At 46.1% G+C, this 18,186-nt stretch overlaps 1 protein-coding gene across 5 annotated transcripts in view; it reads left to right on the top strand.

The window, feature by feature from the left end:
• The window catches only part of LOC147638563 (ATP-dependent DNA helicase SRS2-like protein At4g25120), a 157,653-nt gene that overhangs the window by 89,790 nt on the left and 49,677 nt on the right, over positions 1–18,186 (top strand). For 4 of the 5 annotated variants that reach the window (XR_015265915.1, XR_015265916.1, XM_086798477.1 and 1 more), the window contains 5 exons: positions 7,091–7,303; positions 7,392–7,430; positions 7,566–7,637; positions 7,744–7,830; positions 7,932–7,988. Coding sequence is in view for 2 of the 5 variants with exons in the window: in XM_086798477.1 (XP_086654603.1) it covers positions 7,091–7,303; positions 7,392–7,430; positions 7,566–7,637; positions 7,744–7,830; positions 7,932–7,988 (468 nt within the window). In the remaining 3 variants the exon portion in view is untranslated. The remainder of the gene's footprint in view (positions 1–7,090; positions 7,304–7,391; positions 7,431–7,565; positions 7,638–7,743; positions 7,831–7,931; positions 7,989–18,186) is intronic. The other variant, XR_015265917.1, reaches the window with a different exon arrangement.

The following is an 18,186-nucleotide window of genomic DNA, read 5'->3' as shown; positions in this document are numbered from 1 at the left end:
GCAGGAGTATGCTGGCCGTCTATTTTCTGGTCTGGCCGACTGTGATGACCTGGCCGACTTGGATTTTCTTTGGCCAACTCCTGTTTTTTGGTTGTGAGCAGTGAGGACTGCTGTCGGCGTGTTTTGGGCTGACTGACCATCAGACCTAGACCATATATATTGAGGGGCTACCGCCCGCACCTCATGTATTGGGTATTGTACCGGATCTTGTATATAGTGCAAAGTTCATACAGCTTCACTCTCTCTCTTTTGCGTTTGCTTTTCTCCACACAGCTCTGCATTTTTCAGGCTGGTGGTTCTCTTGTGTTTGCTCATCCTCTTCATGGTGTCTTGCTACGTTATGCTCTCAGCAGTTTGTCTCATATCCGCTATGTATTCCGGCATAGTATCAGATCCCCAAGTGGCTTGAAGGTTGGAGACATTGGAGAGCTTGCGGGACTGTTTCTTGAAGACCTTGGAGCTTGCGGGAATGCTAGTTTTTTGGTGCTGATTGGAGATCTCGTGGGCTGTTCGGGACTTGGAGATTGGATAGAATGCGGCGCCATCATTGTTGGACAGCCACCGTGAATATTAGTTGCAGCCTCTTCTTCATTTTTCTCCCACCCACCCTCCCTTCACAAGACCAAAGAACCCCCCCCAGATGGTAGACTTGCTTGACATTGCTGAGAAGCATGTGAAGATCCCTACTCTCCCCACGTTCCTCGTGGATTGACAGTTGGACGGGACCAACTACGGCATATGGAAGGTAATGATGGAGTGTGTATTGGAGTCTTATGACTTGGTTGATTTCATTATTGTTGGTGTTCCACGGTCAGAGTTGCACGACGGGGAGTTGTTACCCTCTACTAGGAAAGAACAGGAGGCTCAAGCACAGTTGTGGGATCGTGTCAATGCTCGTGTGCGTTCTTTTATCTTCCTAAATTGCACACCATAGGTGATTAACCATATGAGATCACTGTTGTTTTTCAAACAATGTGTATAGGTTCAATGTTCCCCTTGCTCACGGAGGGTCTTATCCACCTTATCCCAAAATGTGGGGATAAGACCAACATCAAGCAGTTGAGACCAATCACTTTACTTGGATCTGCATATAAAGTATTAGCTAAGGCATTGAGTATGAGGTAATAGCCGGTTCTTCAAAGGGTTATTCATGACAGAATAAACGGGTTCCTCCAAGGAAAAAGTATATTTGATAGCACCTTCTCATTTTTGGAAGTTTTAGGCTAGGCTAAATCTAGCCAGCAATCCCTTGCCATCCTCTTGCTGGACCATATGACAAAGTGGATTGGGACTTCTTGGAAGGCACGATAGCACATATGGGGTTTTTGAGGACTAGAATAGAGGGGTCTCATGCTTGTATAGGGAGGCCAAATAGCACGGTTTTGGCCTACGGGGGACGTGTTGGGCAGTTTTAGATCTACCGCTCGTTGGCACAAGGATGCCTTGACTACTTTATTGTACCTCATAGTAGTGGAGGCTATGAGCAAGTACATTTGGGCTACCCATAAGAGTCTCGGGCCTCAGATTGCCTCTACTTAACGGAGGAAGAGTTATTGGAATACGAGCTAGTAGATGATACAGTGGTGTTTTTGGAGGTCTCGATTTGCATGTCTTTTTGCCTTCTAGACATTCTTGGAGGTGTTTTGTTGGGAGCAAGAGCGACCATTAATTGACACGAGTCAGTGGGACTTTCGATCAATGATTCTCTGTAGGCAGATTGGGGTTTGGATATGAGGTTCACTTGGAGTGAGAGAGGATGCACTGCTAGATACCTTGGTTTCCAAGTTGGCATTGACATCTCCCCTACACAACATTTTGCACCTGTTCTCATGAGCATTAAAAGCAAACTTCAGCATTGGAGTAGGAGAAAGGTTGATTTGGCATCTAGAGCCTTGGTGGCTAACCACGTGCTATTGGCTGCTGCTTTGTTTATCATTTCTTCTTGGGTTCTTCATACCGGATGCTTTGGCCATCTACCTCACCTCATTCGGAATTTTCTTTGGTCAGGATTAGATGGAACAGTACACACCACGGTTAGAGTTTCTTAGGAAACCATTATCCTACGCAAGCAAGAGGGGGGGATTGGAGGCCCGTGGCCGCATAGCACTAGATGGATCTTCACAGAGATGCGAGCCCGTGGTTTTAGTCCTTTCTCTGAGGACAGATTTGCAGCTAGTCTACTTCGTGCTTGGGATCATCTCAAGCCAGCAGATTGTTCCAGTGGCCTCAGAGGAGAAGCTTCGGCAGCCTTTGATCTGGAACCCCTTGATCCGTTTACCCAATGGCCACATGCTAGGTGCCTGACCGCACATATCCTGGGGTGCCTTGAGCATGGGGCCAGTGAGGTCTCTTGGAGATTGGGTTGCGCACAGGCTGTTACCTCAGGAGGAGCAAGAGAGAGGCCTGACAGGGATCCGGGGTAGAGACGGGCACAGCATCGACATCGACTCAGCTATTCCTTTGGAGTGGTTGACTCCTATTCTAGACCCGACCCCACCGATATGGCTAGGTGTATTCACCAGACACGATATTCTTGTGGCGGTCTATGGAGCTGATGAGGACAGTTGTCTGCTTACTTTTTCTATTGGATTACATGGCAGATTAGAGAGATCAGAGCACCCCTTGAGGATTTCAGAGGCCACACCTTGCAGAGGGTGAGGGTGATTGGGTTTTGGGCACGTGCATGGCACATAGATCCAGCACCGGCCAAGGTGGCCGGGAAGAGATTTGGCAGTTATGGATTTGGGAGTGCCGACCCCTCACGCGGTTCCAGTGGGACCCTGGAGTGTGGACGTGGCATGATCCCAGAGATCGGGTGGAGACTCAGGATGCCCCTTTCTTTGCATATACAGCGAGGCTCGGCCGCAGGATCTAGATGTTGGAGATAGATGGCACACTGGCAACATCAGCACACTGGTAGTGTCTGGGCCTATCACAGCGCTTCCTTTCAGATTTTCTGGAAGAGGCTTTGGGACAGCTTTCGGCTGAGGAAGATCACTCTCTTTCTCTGGTTCACGGCACACAGGAGTCTAGCAGTGCGTACTTGGCTGGTAGTAGGAGGGTGGCCAACAGCTTGTCTGAGGTTTGACCACCCCCAGGAGTCTCAACGACATTGCCTTTGGGATTGCCTGAAGGCTCAACAGATTTGGCAACGGATTCTCCGCATCTTTGCTGTGGACAGGGCATCGACCCGGATTATCACTTGGGGTGTTGTCGCTTTGGCCACTGAGGCCAAAGTGGTCAGGACTTATGAGGAGGATGGGGGAGGCCATGCCCTCCAGGTCTCCCACGATCGTATTGCAGTAGTACTAGTCACAGCCTACCTGCAGGTGTTTGGTGTCCAGGCTCATGCCAACGCTGGGAGATTTGCAGTAGCATAGCAGCCTGGCACATCTGCTGTGCTAGATGTAGCGAGGCCATTGAGGGTACCCACACTCCGCTGGCTGAGACCATCAGGAGCATATGGCTCGTCATCATTCACACCCTCCACGGTCAGTGGGGGAAGCTGCAGGGAGGTTCTGACCGCATACGGAAGCGGCGGGAAGCCTTCTTGAGACTTTGGAGGCCTGGCCCTTTCCTCACTGATAGAGGCGGTGACCCCATTTGGCACTACAGACGACCCCTGCGGTTGTTTCCCCCCTCTCCCCCTTTATGAGATAGTCTTCTCCTCAGAGCGGCCAGCTGGAGGAGAAGCATCTCTCCCCCTTATGATCACTTGTTTCCCGCCCTTATATGAAGAGAGTTTGTATTGAGCCCTTTGTGGTTTTACGTAGCCTTTTGTTGCTATTTTCTCATTAACTAATTGAAGTATCTTTTTCCCGGAAAAAAAGAGGGGGGATTGAACATCATAGACCCAAAGATGCAGTGTAAGGCGTAGCTTCATCACTCGTGGTTTCGAGTTTTCTTAGGGACAGATGTACCGCTATGGGTTATGGGACTGCCCACGCCAGAGGAGGATGACACTAGTCTTTTTTACTGTACAAGATTTATGGTATATGGTGAGATGTGATTTGTAGGATATCGCAGAGGTCCCGGAGGTGCATCTTGTGATGGTTGTTGGCAGAGGTGGGAAGCTCTTTTATATTGATCCCGCCCTAGGGATGATCACTGTGCTTGGAGCCTTTGGTTGTATGGCAGATTTCCTATCAGGTATCGGCATTGGCATCCCGGTGAGTGGGTGTGGAGGGATGCGACCAATGTGATGAAAAGCATGCCTTTCTTTAGTTACACCGTGCAGAATGCTAGGCATCTTGTTATGGGACACATTCAGAGAATCCTACTCTTAAACCTCATTGGGAGGCTTATGGTATCACACTTGACATTCAAAGGACTTTTTGGAGGAGGCTGTGGCATTCTTCTAGGAGACACATATATGCTCCTTTATCTGGCTTTGTCTACTTGGTGGCCTTGCCACCAACTAGTGGAGATCAGTTGTTGGTGTTAGCCCAGCATGCCTGAGATGTACAGGAGCTTCTACCATTTCTTATGGGAGTGTAGCGAAGCATAGATGATTTGGACTATGATAGCGCATTAGCTTGGGAGGATGCCTACATTTCTTTTGATGCTATCATTTGGTTGACACCGTCGGGCCCACAACTCAGGTATGAGGGGAATGACAAGGATCTGGTCATTATGATCAGTAAGAGATTTGGAGGTTATTGCTAGCATTACAACCTGACACATTTGGAAGGCTAGATGCACTGAGGCCATTGAGGCCACTTTGGTTTATGAGTCAGTGCATGTGCCTTATTTGGAGTGATATCATCGACACCCTCATGGCCACTTGGGACAGAATCAAGGGATCTTTGAGGGTTGCAGAGAGAAAGCGTGGCCAGTTTTTGAGAGAGTGAGTTTATGGCATCTTTTTCACTGCTACTCATATAGGCCTTGTTGGAGCACAAGGCACATGATTGGTTGACGGTTTAAAATCTCCTTTTTGTATATATTTTTTTACTAAATAGAAGTCTCTTTTCTGAAAAAAGAAGAACTTGGTACTTCATCAGAAGTGGCAGTAACTGTCGTAGAAGCAGATGAAGGTAATTCTTCAAGGACATGTACTTCCAAGACCTGGCCAAATGCAGCTCCTATGGAAGATGACAACTTCCAAAAAGTCCGTTGAAGAGCGGGAAATCTGAGAGAAATTAGAGTAAGGTGCCGATCCTCTGCCACAAGATCAAAATCCAACGGGTACTCCAAGAAGAATAATTTTCACAAAGTGGGCTGCCGGCAAGTGCCTGAGGGATTTGGCTTCCGGGGAATTGAAGTCAACTTAGAAGAACCCTTGTCCAAGTAAACGTGCATCAAGAAATTGCACATTGTTAGCTCCGATGGGGGGTCTGCTCAGACGCCAATCTCTAACTTGCGAATGGTTGGGGTGAGAGCCATATACTCTCCCAATGAGAGTTGTCTTCATTTCATTGTCAATGTCACTTTGGAGGATGAGAAGCCCATCGTATGAAAAATTAGTAGTTTTCACAGTGGGAGTGGAGAAGGATTGGCTTGGGCAGAAGCCATAATGCCGACTGGCGGCCAATTGGAAGACAAGTAGAATTTTCCGTATGCTAATGCAGGCAAGAAGCAGGAGAGGCTTATCTACGCAAAAGAGGGGAGAAAATGGCGGGCAAAGAAAAAGGCAGGGAGAATGGCGGGCAGAAGGAGGAGTGAGGTGGAAGGTGGGAAGGAGGCCTGCGCAGAGAGGAGAATGGCAAGGAGAAAGGTGGGCAGAATGTGCATGCGCACAGGTGCACAGCAAGGTGGCGATGTGAAAGGCAGGCAGTAGGAAGGGTGCACAGAGAGGAAGAGGGCTTTGAACCTTGGATGCACTAATCTAAGGACTTGGCAACCCAATCTCTAACTTGTGAACTGTTCGGATGAGAGCCATATACTCTCTCAATGAGAGTTGTCTTCATTTCATTGTCAATGTCACTATGGAGGATGAGAAGCCCGTCTTGTGGGAGTGGAGAAAAATTGGCTTGGGCAGAAGCTATCATGCCGATTAAGGGACAGGCGGCCAACTTGGACAGGAAGAATTTTCCGTTTGCTGACGTGTGCAAGAAGTGCGAGAGGCTTATCTAGGCAGGAGAGGGGAGAAAATGACAAGGGCAGAGAAGAAGGCGGGCGGAAGGAAGAGGAGCGAGGTGAAAAGTGGGCAGGAGGGCTGCACAGAGAAAGGTGGGCAGAATGTGCAGGCACACAGGTGCGCAGCAGGGCGGTGAGGTGAGTGGCGGGCAGTAGTAAGGGTGCACAGAGAGGAAGGGGGCTTCGAACCTTGGATGAACTAATATAAGGACTTGCAACCCATAGCTTCACTATACTATTCCTGTAAATCCTATGGTTTTCTTGATGAATTCAGATCCATCTGGTCCGTTTGAGACATGAAAGAGATTTGTGTAAGGCTTACTAATGTTTCTTTATTGCTTCCCTAAGTGATAAAGATAGTAGTCTAGGAATATTTTGTTTTCCTTAAAGTTTTTTTTCTTCATCATGATATTTGAGATTCCATTACATACAGGATAGATCTTATTCCTTTTCCTGCTCTCATATTGTAATAAGAACATTTTGTTTCATTAAACAAACCGTTACTCACCATTGAATCTGCCGAAATTGCTAGATGGTAAGAGCAAGATATCGAATTGCCTGGATGAGATCAAACATGTCTTTTGTTTGGGAGCCTTATTGCTTGGCAGGTTTGGAGGTTAGGATGTACAGAGGCCATTGACGGTATGTGGGCTCATCATTGATAGTATGTGCTGATGTTGCTCATGCTCTTGCCGCCATTTGTGGCAAGATCCAAGGCTCGGCCACAACTCTAGACTACAAATGCAAAATCTTCATGCGTATTAGGAACATAATCCTTTTTTGGCTGATATTGGTTCTACCATAATTTGGAACCACAACCCTCATTGATTTTGTGAGCAGAGTATTTAGAGAGTATCCTTTTTGAAAAGAACTTGGTTGTTTTGTATCTTTTGACACATTTTACAATTCTATCTTTTGAGATAACATACCTATTTTTTGGTATCTTCAATAAAGCAATTCTACCTTTTTTCATGATTTCAACTTCTGATAATTTCAATTGTAAACGTTATAGGTTTTGGAGTACCTCTTGGATGATGTGTCTGATTTCTTGTGCAATCACTTCAACGTGGTTGGAGCATGTACGCGTAATCTTAATGAGGATGAAGGAGGGTGCCTGTTTCAATTGAAATTATTTTTAGAACACATGACAGTGAGGGAGCTGGGAAACTTCAAGACACGTAGAGAAGAGAATAAGAACTCAGTGACTCTTACAACTATGCACCAAGTAAACACATATCTTATATGTTTCTGTTCTTACATATGGTTTTGGAGTGAGCCCATGATAAAGATAATGACTGGCTGTTTCCATGCAGTCCAAGGGCTTGGAATGGGACATTGTATTCATTGTGAAGGTAAACAATTGGTCATGAGAATGCTTTGTGCTACACTTTGGTTTTGAAGTCGTACTAGCCTATGGATGTATTGCATGGAGCTAGTGCATTATGCTGCCTGGAACCATGAGTAGTCTTTGATTGTGTGATTGGAAGGCCAATGATTCAGAAATTCCCCTGCTTCATGAGACAATGGGCACTGTTGATGATGGTGCCACGTCCCTTGAGGTAAAAAATAATCCTTTTCCCTTTCTCTTTTCATTATCAGGATTTCAACCTTCCAAAAACATAGTATTAATTATCTAGCTTAGTCACTTAAACTGATACTTTGCAGGAAGAGAGACGCCTTCTCTACGTAGCAATGACTCGTGCAAAAAAGAAGCTTTATATCCTATATGTAACTTGGGATAATAACCAGCAGGTTTTCTAGTTGTTTGAACTTCGATGTTGTGAGATGTTTGAGCAAATCTCATCTTAGTGCTACACATCTAGCTACTTATTGTCACAAGTTTTTTGTTGCAGCTGTTGCGTCCAACTCGCTTTTTGAGAGAGTTACCTTGCCGCCACCTTGATTACCAGGCAAGATCAGGCCTACTTTTGAGAGAGAGAGATACAAATGTAATGAAATGATATATTAACGTCTCTAAGAGGCCATAATGGCCTATGAGACCAAAACTGAGAGTACATCTGAAGTTGGTGTCTCATCAAAGAGAACAACTAAATGAAACTAGAGTACAATAAACTAAAGAACTGTAAGTAAGACTCCTAGATGATATTGAGTAGAAAATACTGGCAAATGTATATCAATTAGATCCATGTATGTTGATCAGTTGAAGTGCTGCCCTCTCCTCAGATCAAATATCTCCGCCATGCGGCTGTCTAGAATGGAGAGGTCGTAGAAGCGAGGAAGGCGCCTCCGATGCCGAGCAATAATGGCTCTGATCTGGCGATGGTGAGGATGTTGTGGTCGGGATCCTGGTGGGCGTGGCCGATGAGCACGACATAAGATGACTACTCTATCAGTGGTGACTCCCTGGGAGCGTGGTTGGTGCCCTGATGGCCCAATGGAGGAGGTATCAAGAGGTGTGTGGGCTGGGTTGCTGGTGCTAGTGCTGCCGAAGAAATCTGTTAGGGTCCTATGTCTAGGTACATCATGGCTCGGCCTCCTGTCTGCCAAGAGGGTCTCTCTGTGTCTCCTGAGGTCAAGTAGAAACAATCCTAGGCATCTCTGATCCTCAAACTCCATGACACTGCGTAACGGCCCAAAACCCTCTCGGAAGAGGCAATGATATCTCCCTCGGATCTCATAATAGACTGTACATCGGCAAATGTAGTGCTCCTCTGTCTCTGCGTCCTGGTAGCATAGCTGACAAATGCGGTCATCCGAGATCTGATGCACATATGGCCCTGTCTCAATCCGCAGCTGGTGTGATGAGGTCCGGATCTGTCCAATGGCACAACGTCTCTCATGTGATAGGTGTACATCCATGTACATCCGCCGGGTGATAAAATCATCTGGTGAGAGGTGTAGAGAATGGCTCTTGTAATGAGCCATTTTCGTGCCTAAGGGCTCAAGGGGACTAGTCCATGTCCTCTCTGTGTCCACTCTGATGATATCCATCCTGATCACGTGGTTTTGCTCTGAGCGGGTGAGATCCAAAAATGGACAATCCAGACTGTATTGAAAGGGTGGTAGTGCCTCTACCCGCAAACCATGTAGGTCATATGAGCAATGAGTATCTCCATCCTCTACCAACTGTATGGATAAGGTCAATGCCAATCGGGAGTACCTCTTCTGAGGGAGCTCCCATAGCCGCTGTAAGAAGGTAACTGCCTGGAATAGGGCCTCGGTCACTATCGGTGCGGCACCCAGCTCAGCCCGAACAATTTCATGTGGTACCTATGATTTGCTCCGAATCATGCGGGCAATCATCATAATCAGTGGTCTCTCCTTTTCCCTTTATCCCTCATCCATCCCTCTCTGAGATCTGTGAAGTATGTTGGGCCCCCAAATTGGGGCTCCGTACAGGAGGGTCGGTGTGACAAGCGTATCAAATAGCCACAATTTGGTGCGCGGATACCGTAACTGTATGTGTGCACACTGGAGCTAATCTAGCTACTGCTGCCTCCTTCAGGGAGAAACGCGGTTCTGTGAAAGTAACTCCCAAGTAGACATATGACCTGACGTACTCAACCGGCTCCCCTTTGAAAGTGAACTGAGGCTTTGATCTCGTCACCCATGCCTGTGTGGTGTTAAACACCATAACCTTGGTTTTCCCAAGGTTCACTGTCAGATCTCTATCTGCACAGAATGCCTATAATGCATCCAGATGTCTCTGTAATCCCACCGGAGAGTCTGAGATTAGAACAATATCACCAGCATATAACAAGATGGGTATGAACACCCCTGCCAGGCATGCCCTTGGGCCTCCCAATCTGTCTACATAATCGGAGACCACATCAATGTACAATCCAAAGAGGGTGGGCGATAGCAGGCATCCCTGCTTCACCCCTATCGTGTTGGTCACCATATCTGATAGTTCGCCTGGAGCTCGGACTCTGTCCGTCTCACAGACTCGTACAAAGCATATATCCCCCATTGCATATCCCTAGGTACCTCCATGTCATGCAATCTGTGCATAAGCTTGGGATGTGGTACGGTATCAAAGGCTTTGTGGAAGTCCACAAAGCAGCAATATATCCTTCTCTTCTGTGCCCTGCTCGGTTCAATAAGTGCTCGAAGTGTCAGCATGTGATCCAAGGTAGTAAATTCTCTCCTGAAGCCACGTGTCCATGTCCTCGATGACCATGTCTCTTGCCCAGCGGCCTAGCTCCAACTGGAATATAGAGCCATATATTTTGGCCAAGTAATGACCAATCATGATCGTCCTGTAGTAACCTGGGTACCATGGGGTCCCCACTCTTAAAGAGTGGTACAATGATATGCTTTGTCCAGCTTGCCGGGAACAAATGGCAGGATTAAACACATGTACCATGAGCGGAGTGAAAGTGTCGCACGCATATGAGAAGTGCTCTCCAATTAGGCCATCATGATCCTGTGCCTTTCCATTGTGTAACCTGTCTATCGCATCTAGCACCATCCGCATAGTAAAAAAGGTGCTGCTAGCCGGTCTAGCTCCCAGTGGAGGGGGGGTGGGGGGCTGTCCTGGTGCATCATATATCTCTCTAGCATAAGCATAAGCATGCCATGCCTCAGGTGCAGTAATCGGAGTACCAGGCTGTCTCTCCTGAAACATCTTCCATGTCCTCTTGCTGTCCTTCCCCAGGAAGAGTTGGTAGATCTCCTCCTCTAGCTTAGCCAGGTAGGCTCGTTTCTTCCTCTGCACAAGGCGCCGAAAGATCGTCCTGGCCTGTCTATGCGTGTGAGTCCCAATGGCAATCTCACGCTGTAGCTGTGCTCGTGTCTCACGATACTCATGATTATACCAACTTCTCTGTGTGGCAGTGCTGCGGTGGCGGGGGGGGGGTGGGTTGGAAGGGATCATAGTGTAGGGAAACACATATGAGGCGGATGCATGTATTACACCTGCCAATCCTCTCGTAATCTCGTCCAGAGGGCTATGTCGGTCTAAAGCAAACAAGCCATCAGATACTGGATCTCGGTAAACCCCAATCGTCTCACGTGTAAATTGATATCTCGGGTACCTAGGTAGATGAGTGGCTGGTCCGTCTCTCGGGGATCTGCCTACTAACATGAAACTCAGGTATGCATGATTGACTGCTATGCCAATGGGCCGACTTGAAACTGTGGAACCGTGCACATTACGTATCAATGAAGGAGATCCCATCAAGGAGTCCACTGTGCTCGCTCCCCCTTTAGAGTTCCAGTGAGTGAGAGCATCTGATCCTTGCCATCTGGATAGGCCATTGTATATGACCAACCCATGTGCACTCCCGAGTGTGAGAAAATGCCTGCCATAATCTGTCCCCCTCATCCTGTGCTGATCTCTCCAACCCTACATCCTCTGCCGTGATCTCCCGGTACATACCCTGTTGAGTATCATACAGCTCTGTCTACTTTGTGCTTGTACGTGCATGAAAGTCTACCAATAGTAATATGTCTACCATGCTGGCAAACCTCATGACATCATGATATAGTGGCATATGGGGCGACGCTCCTAATGGTGCAAAGCTAGAGTGGGTTGGGGGAAAGTAGCATACCGCCACATATATATAGCTCACGGAGCCCCTCTCTGCATATTCGGATCCACATGTACCTCGCATCTGCATCTCTATGTACCACATTGTCACGAACCTCCTCCTTGAAAAGTATTGCCACTCCTCCAGATCCTCTGGTGCCTCCCACTGTGCGTGACCAAGGGTGGAACACTAATTCCCATTTGTAACCCCGCATGTCAGGAAGCCTCTTGTTTGTGCATTGATGGGTCTCTATATACATAGCAATATCACTATATCTGAAAGTATTCTCAAAGTATCCTACATCTAATCTAAGGGCTCCATTGCAATTCCACACCATGAATCGCAAGGTCTATAGGTCGTGTACCGTCAGGTGGGCCTCCTCTCCATAATGATGACTTGGCCATCTCTGTATACCGCCCATTTCTCCTCTCAAGCACCCGCGGCATGTGTTCCTTCCGGTGTGCTATCTATGGCGGTGTAAGGTTCTCATCCAAATAAATCTTTTTCCCCTTACGGGCCATCGTTTTGGAGAGGAAGGCCTTCTTCTTCTCCAAGTCACAAAACTTGATGATCAATATCTTCGCTCTGGTTTCATCTCTGCCTACTTGCCATGCTCCAGTAATGGGTACATCAGTGGGTCCAATTTTTGTTGCAAGAGCTTTTGCATCCTCTTGGGGATTTCCCTTATCTTTCCACCCAACTACGCGTACATGTAAGGCATGTGCCCGTCTCTTGGCTTCCTCTTCCAATGTAGCATTCATCACCTCTACTTTATTGACTGGTGTATCCTTCTGCTTTTTTACTACTTCAACCCATGGGTTGACTTCCTCAATTTGTTTCTTTGTGGCACTGGCAATTTCAGCCCATGAATGCGTTTCCTTCTCACCTGCAGCCACTTTTGCCTTACATGATTCCAAGGTGTTTTGCATTTCTGTGATGTCTTTTTTGCGGTCAGCCATACATGTCTTCAAAGTGCCTTCGTACGATGCAACTGTTGTGCCAATCTCGGGAGCATGTCATCCTTCCATTTTTGCATCTGTTTTTTCATTTCCGTGTGCATCAAGGCTTGGGCTAATTCCATCTCAACCCGTACTTGGAGTTGCATTTCTCCCTTCAATTGGGCATATATCTCTTCCTTTAGCGTTTCGTATATCTTTTTCCTTTGGGCATGCATCTGCTCAGTCCATTCCTTTTCAAGCTCCTGTCGCATGGTGCTCATCTCTGTCGTTATGTGCAGCTGTATCTCCTCATAGAGTGCCTCGTCTCATCGGGCCATCTTCGCACATGCATAAGTTGATTTCTCAGGTTGGAAGTAGTGTTCCACAATGTACATCAACCTCAAGCCAGATCTGACTAAACACATCCACATATTTCGGGGTTTGTCACAAAATTGTTTCTATTTTATAGTGTACATGTGTGGCATATGGAGCTTGACATGGCTTGTGGAACCTCACATGGTGTGTTTTCCCGGGACTAGATATGTTGGTGTTTCACCTGTACTTATGTTTTGGGAAGATTCCGGAAGGATTTTAGATCCCTGAACAGTGAACACCTTACCTGATTGATACAATTGAGCAGATGGGTGTTTCTTCCAGTTTAGTTGCACTCATGTGTGTGCATGACCTTAATTTTATATTTGGATGACTTGTTTTGTTTGCCTGGACAATGCCTGAGATTACCACCTGTGTTGTCCATGGACCGGGGACGCTTGGGCACCCTATGGATGAGCATGTGCACACTTGTTTTGGACTGATAGGTGGTCTACGTGTGTTTTACAGGTGGTGAGTGCTCCTAAAAACTCAATTTACAACTTTATGTTTTCACATGTTAATATTTATTGATGCAGGTCCACACTCACTTATAAGTGACCAGGTAAACTTATAAGTTGTACACACTGGGCAGGACTATTTTAATACACGTGGCGGCCAAAGGACAGACACCGGACATGTTATGGGCTGTTTGCTTGTAGGTGCCTCCCTCTGGACCTAAAAAGCACACGATTGAATATTTCTGGTGGAGAAGCTCTATACTGAAGATGAAGTTGAGCTAGAGCTGGTTTCATGCTTTCCAGGTGGCTTGTGGGAGCTAGTTGACCTAGTTTTGGAGAGCAAAAATTGCTGGTTGTCGAGATCTAAACTCTCCTGTGTGCTGGTTGAGTGGATGTGAGCCTTCCCTTGTGGTGGCCAACTGCTATCCAGCATTAGAAAGCTGCTGGTCGACTTCTCCCGGTGGAGCCAAAGGGCTGGTCGACTTGTGGACTGTTCGCTATGTGCTGGCCGACTCGTTCTGGCATGAAAAGATTGCTGGCTGACTTCTTCTGAAACCTCTGAGGGCTGGTTGACTGCTGGAACAGCTTCTTTAGGCTAGTCGACTCTCTTTGTGGGCTTGGCAATGTTGCAAGCAGCCATATAGAATTGTCCTGGGCTGATGTGTTAATGCTGTGGGCTGTGCATGGCTGTCTTGCATGTGCTTTAAGCTAGGAACGCTCTTGTGTTTTGTTAAGGATTACTTGTATTTGAAGCATATATTTTGTTACTGTTTTCATCTTGTATTGGAAGAATCAGGACTAGCAAGTGGAGAATCCTTCGGCACCCGCAAAATTGTATTTGAAGCACACATTTTTTTGGTAATCTAACCTGAGGGTGGGGGGGAGGGAGGGGGGTGGTGAGCCCATCTTCTGGCCCGTAGTGTGGTGTACTGTGCAGAGCTGTATTCTTTCTCTTCTTTGGCATGTCTATGTGTTTGATCAGTATTCATGATAGATAAGATTTCCGTATTACAACTGCCCTTTCGTTACATTGGTATTAGAGCTTGGCTTTCTACAAAGCGTATGCCATGCATGATGCTGGATATGGCTATAAGCTTATGCCATGCATGATGCTAGATATGGCTGACGAGTCATTATCCGTGAAATAAGGTTGGGATTCTGAGGTAGCTCTCATCCTACTATCACACTCTGAAAGGAGTTACCTTTGGTTTAATCGGCAGTGAGCGTGTGGAAAGACTTCATGGCCCTCGTGTCTCTGTAGGGGCACTGTTGCACCCTTGCAGTCTATTCATTATCAATCTAGGAAAGCTAGTTCTGGGGCATGGAAATTCTTTTTCTATCTGAAGACTGGTAAATACATCATGGCCAGCCATTCAGATCAATCTGTGGAGGATTCTATCACTCATGTTCGCCGCATGCGGGAAGAGGATGGAGCCAGAGACCATGTTGGGGCTTTGGTAGGTAACGATTCACAGTTCAGTGCTAGGGGCGAAGATTAACAAGATCTTGATGCTTTGATGAATGAGCTTGAAGAGCTCCGTGCTTGACGAAGGGACCCGTATGTACAAAGGGTTTTTGAGTCCAAGTCTCAGGCAGATGTGGTCACTTTTGATGCAATTGTATAACAGATGGGGATTGAGAAACCTCGAGAGTTGGCTGTTACCTATTTGCAAAGGTGTGGCGATGTTTGCGATGATGAGGGCAAGTGGGTTTTCACATGTCAACCTCGCAAGCAATCCCGTGAAGGGACTGGACTTTTGATGATGTTGTGAGAGGGCATGCAGTTCGAACAAGTGATGTGAGTGGGCATGCAGGCCGAGCAAGTGATGTGAGTGGGCATGTAGCCAGAACAGATGTTATGAAAGGGCATGCAGCCCGAGCAACTGAAAGTAGTTTATCCTCACAGCACTTTACAGGAGCTAATATACTCGGCCACTATTTCTGAGGAACTGTTTGGCAAGCGACCGTAAAAAATGCAAGAATTCAGCTCATACAAAGGAAAATTCAGAGCTGAAAATGAGGAGAAAAAGAGTGGACAGCCACCTAAATTTGTGCCTAATGAGTCCAAGGATACAAAAGGGAGATTTGGAAAGAAGCTAGGGGGTAAGAAGAATGATACCAAGCTGTCTAGACAGCATATTTTTGAATGCATGAAAGAGGAAAAATGTTTCTTATGGGGCAGTAAGGATCACATGAAGTCGCAGTGCTCTCAGAATGTCAAAAAGACTAATGTGCAAGATGCACAACCAAGCGTGAATGTCATACTCGATGTACAAGGAAATACTGCACATGAACCTAAGAGTAGAATTTTATGCAAGGCTTGGGACAAATTGAAGGACCAAACACCCTTGTTTCTTTTTGATAATGGCTCTACTAATAACTTTATATCTATTCAGATGGCTACTGCTCTTGGGTTAAAGCTTGAGGAGTTGGGCGTGGATTTTCATGCAAATGTCGCCTTTGAGGGAACAGAAGTTAAAGTCAGTCCCATCATAGGGAAGCTTTGTATACAAATTCAGGGCTATTCGGATCATGAAGAATTCTTGGTAGCACTGCTACGGGACATGATGTGATACTTGGGATGCCTTGGCAGTACCGTTTGGATCCCAAGATTTTGTATAAGGATAAGAAAGTAAATTTTACTCATAGGTGGTAGGGAAATTTACATAGATGCAGGTACTTCTGCGATTACCATACCAGTTGTAAGTCATATTTCCATTTCGAAAGCAACAAAGAAATCAACTTGTTCTTACTTGGTTTTTGTATGTGATAATGTTGAACATGATTACGTGACTCCCATAGATCAGGCCAAGATTAATTTCTTAAGTGATTGTGCTGATTGCTTTGCTGACACCCTACCTGGACAGTTACCTCTAGAGAGGCTAGAGGATCATTGTATTGACATAATCTCTAGTAGCTTCCCTCCTAACCGACCTCCCTACAGGATAAGTGCTGCCCAATAGGAGGAAATTATGACTTAGGTGAATGACCTTGAGAAAGGGTTGATTCGACTAAGTTCTTTGCGCTACTGTTTTCCAGTATTACTTGTTTAGAAAAAGGATGGCTCGTACAGAATGTGTGTTGACTATTGAGCTCTAAACAAGATAACCATACAGAATAGGTTTCCGATTCCTAGAATCGATGACATTCTTGACAAGCTTGAGGGAGTTGCATGTTTCAGGCGCATTGATCTTAAGAGTGGTGGCTACCGTTAGATTAGAGTGGTACCTGAAGATGTACATAAAACTGCTTTCAGGACTTCTTTTGGGCTCTATGAATACTTGGTGGTATGTACCATTTGGTCTTACAAATGTACCCGCCACTTTCAAGAGAATGATGGATAGAATTTCTAGACCTCACCGCAAGTTCACGAAAACTTTCTTTGATGATATTATTATCTTTTCAAAGAGTGAGGCAGAGCATAAGGGACACCTTGCCATTGTGTTTGAAGAGCTTACGAAACACAAGCTTTTCATCAATGGAAGGAATAGTGAATTCTTCCTGTTAGAGATCCATTATTTGGGGCATATTGTTTCGAAAGAGGGTGTACACATGGATCCTGCCAAGATCCAAGCTACTAAAGACTGGCCAGAGCTTCAAAATGTACATGAAGTCGGGAGTTTCATTGGCCTATGTACTTACTATTGTCGATTCATTCGACACTTTGCTTTCTTGGCTTCTCAGTTACATGATTTAACGAAGAAGAAAGTTGTATTCCGTTGGTCTGATTTTGAGAGAACAACTTTCCAAAAGCTAAAGGATGCCATTATCGCAGGGCGTGTTCTTATCATTCCAGATTTGCATATAGACCCTTTGTGGTCGAGTGTGATGCATGTGGAGATTGTTTGGGAACTGTTTTGAATCACGAGGGTCACGTGGTGGATTTTGAAAGCCGCCGCCGCATACAAGAGGCAAAATTGTATTTGCAGGTTTATGAGAAAGAGTTATTAGCCATCATTCATGCTCTACAAACATGGAAACGTTACCTTTTGGGGGCTGAATTTATGGTTAAAAGAGATCATTGGAGTTTACGGCACTTTCTTACACAACCTAAACTTTCCGAGAAGCATTTAAGGTGGGCGAATTTCTTGTCCATGTTTCATTTTCAGATTTTGCATACTCTAGGCAAGAAGAATGTGGTAGCTGATACTTTGTCAAGCAAGCCTCAAGTGCATGCAGTGACTACCGCCTACCATCAGGACTTGTCAGGGATGCAAGGTATGTACTCTTTGGACACAGATTTTCAGCATATTTGGTCTGATTTGAATGGGGGTATTAATGTCCCATCTTATTCCGTACGAGATGGTTTTCTAATGATGCAAAACCGCATTAGTTTGGTCCAAGATTTATGCCAAAAGGTTATGCAAGAGTTTCATGCTCCTCTGTATGCAAGTAATCGTGGCATTCTGGCTACTGTACAGGCTTTGGAACGATATTTCTTTTGGCTAACTTTACACAGGGATATGGAAACTTATGTTTGTGAGTGCCTGGTGTGTCAGATTGTCAAATTTGACAGGCACAAAACACCTGATTTACTTCAGCCTTTACCCATTCTGCATGAACCATGGGAAAGCATTGCCATGGATTTCATTATGGATATACCGAAATGTGCTCATGGTAATGATGCTATTTGGACGGTTGATTGGACCTGAGCCTTCCCTTGTGCCGGCCGACTGCTTTAGGCATTAAAAAGCTGCTGGTTGACTTGTCTTGGTGGAGCCGGAGGGTTGGTCAACTTGTGGACTGTTCCCTATGTGCTGGCTGACTCCTTCTGGCATGAAAATATTGCTGGCCGACTTCTTCTGAAACCTCTGAGGGCTGGTTGACTGTTGGAACAGCTTCTTGAGG

This window comes from Cibotium barometz, chromosome 5 (genome assembly GCF_041138505.1).
Source record: "Cibotium barometz isolate CiBa-2024 chromosome 5, ASM4113850v1, whole genome shotgun sequence".
NCBI classification, from domain to species: domain Eukaryota; kingdom Viridiplantae; phylum Streptophyta; class Polypodiopsida; order Cyatheales; family Cibotiaceae; genus Cibotium; species Cibotium barometz.
The sequence above is the reverse complement of the archived record's forward strand: the minus strand, read 5'-3'. Positions and strand labels throughout refer to the sequence as shown.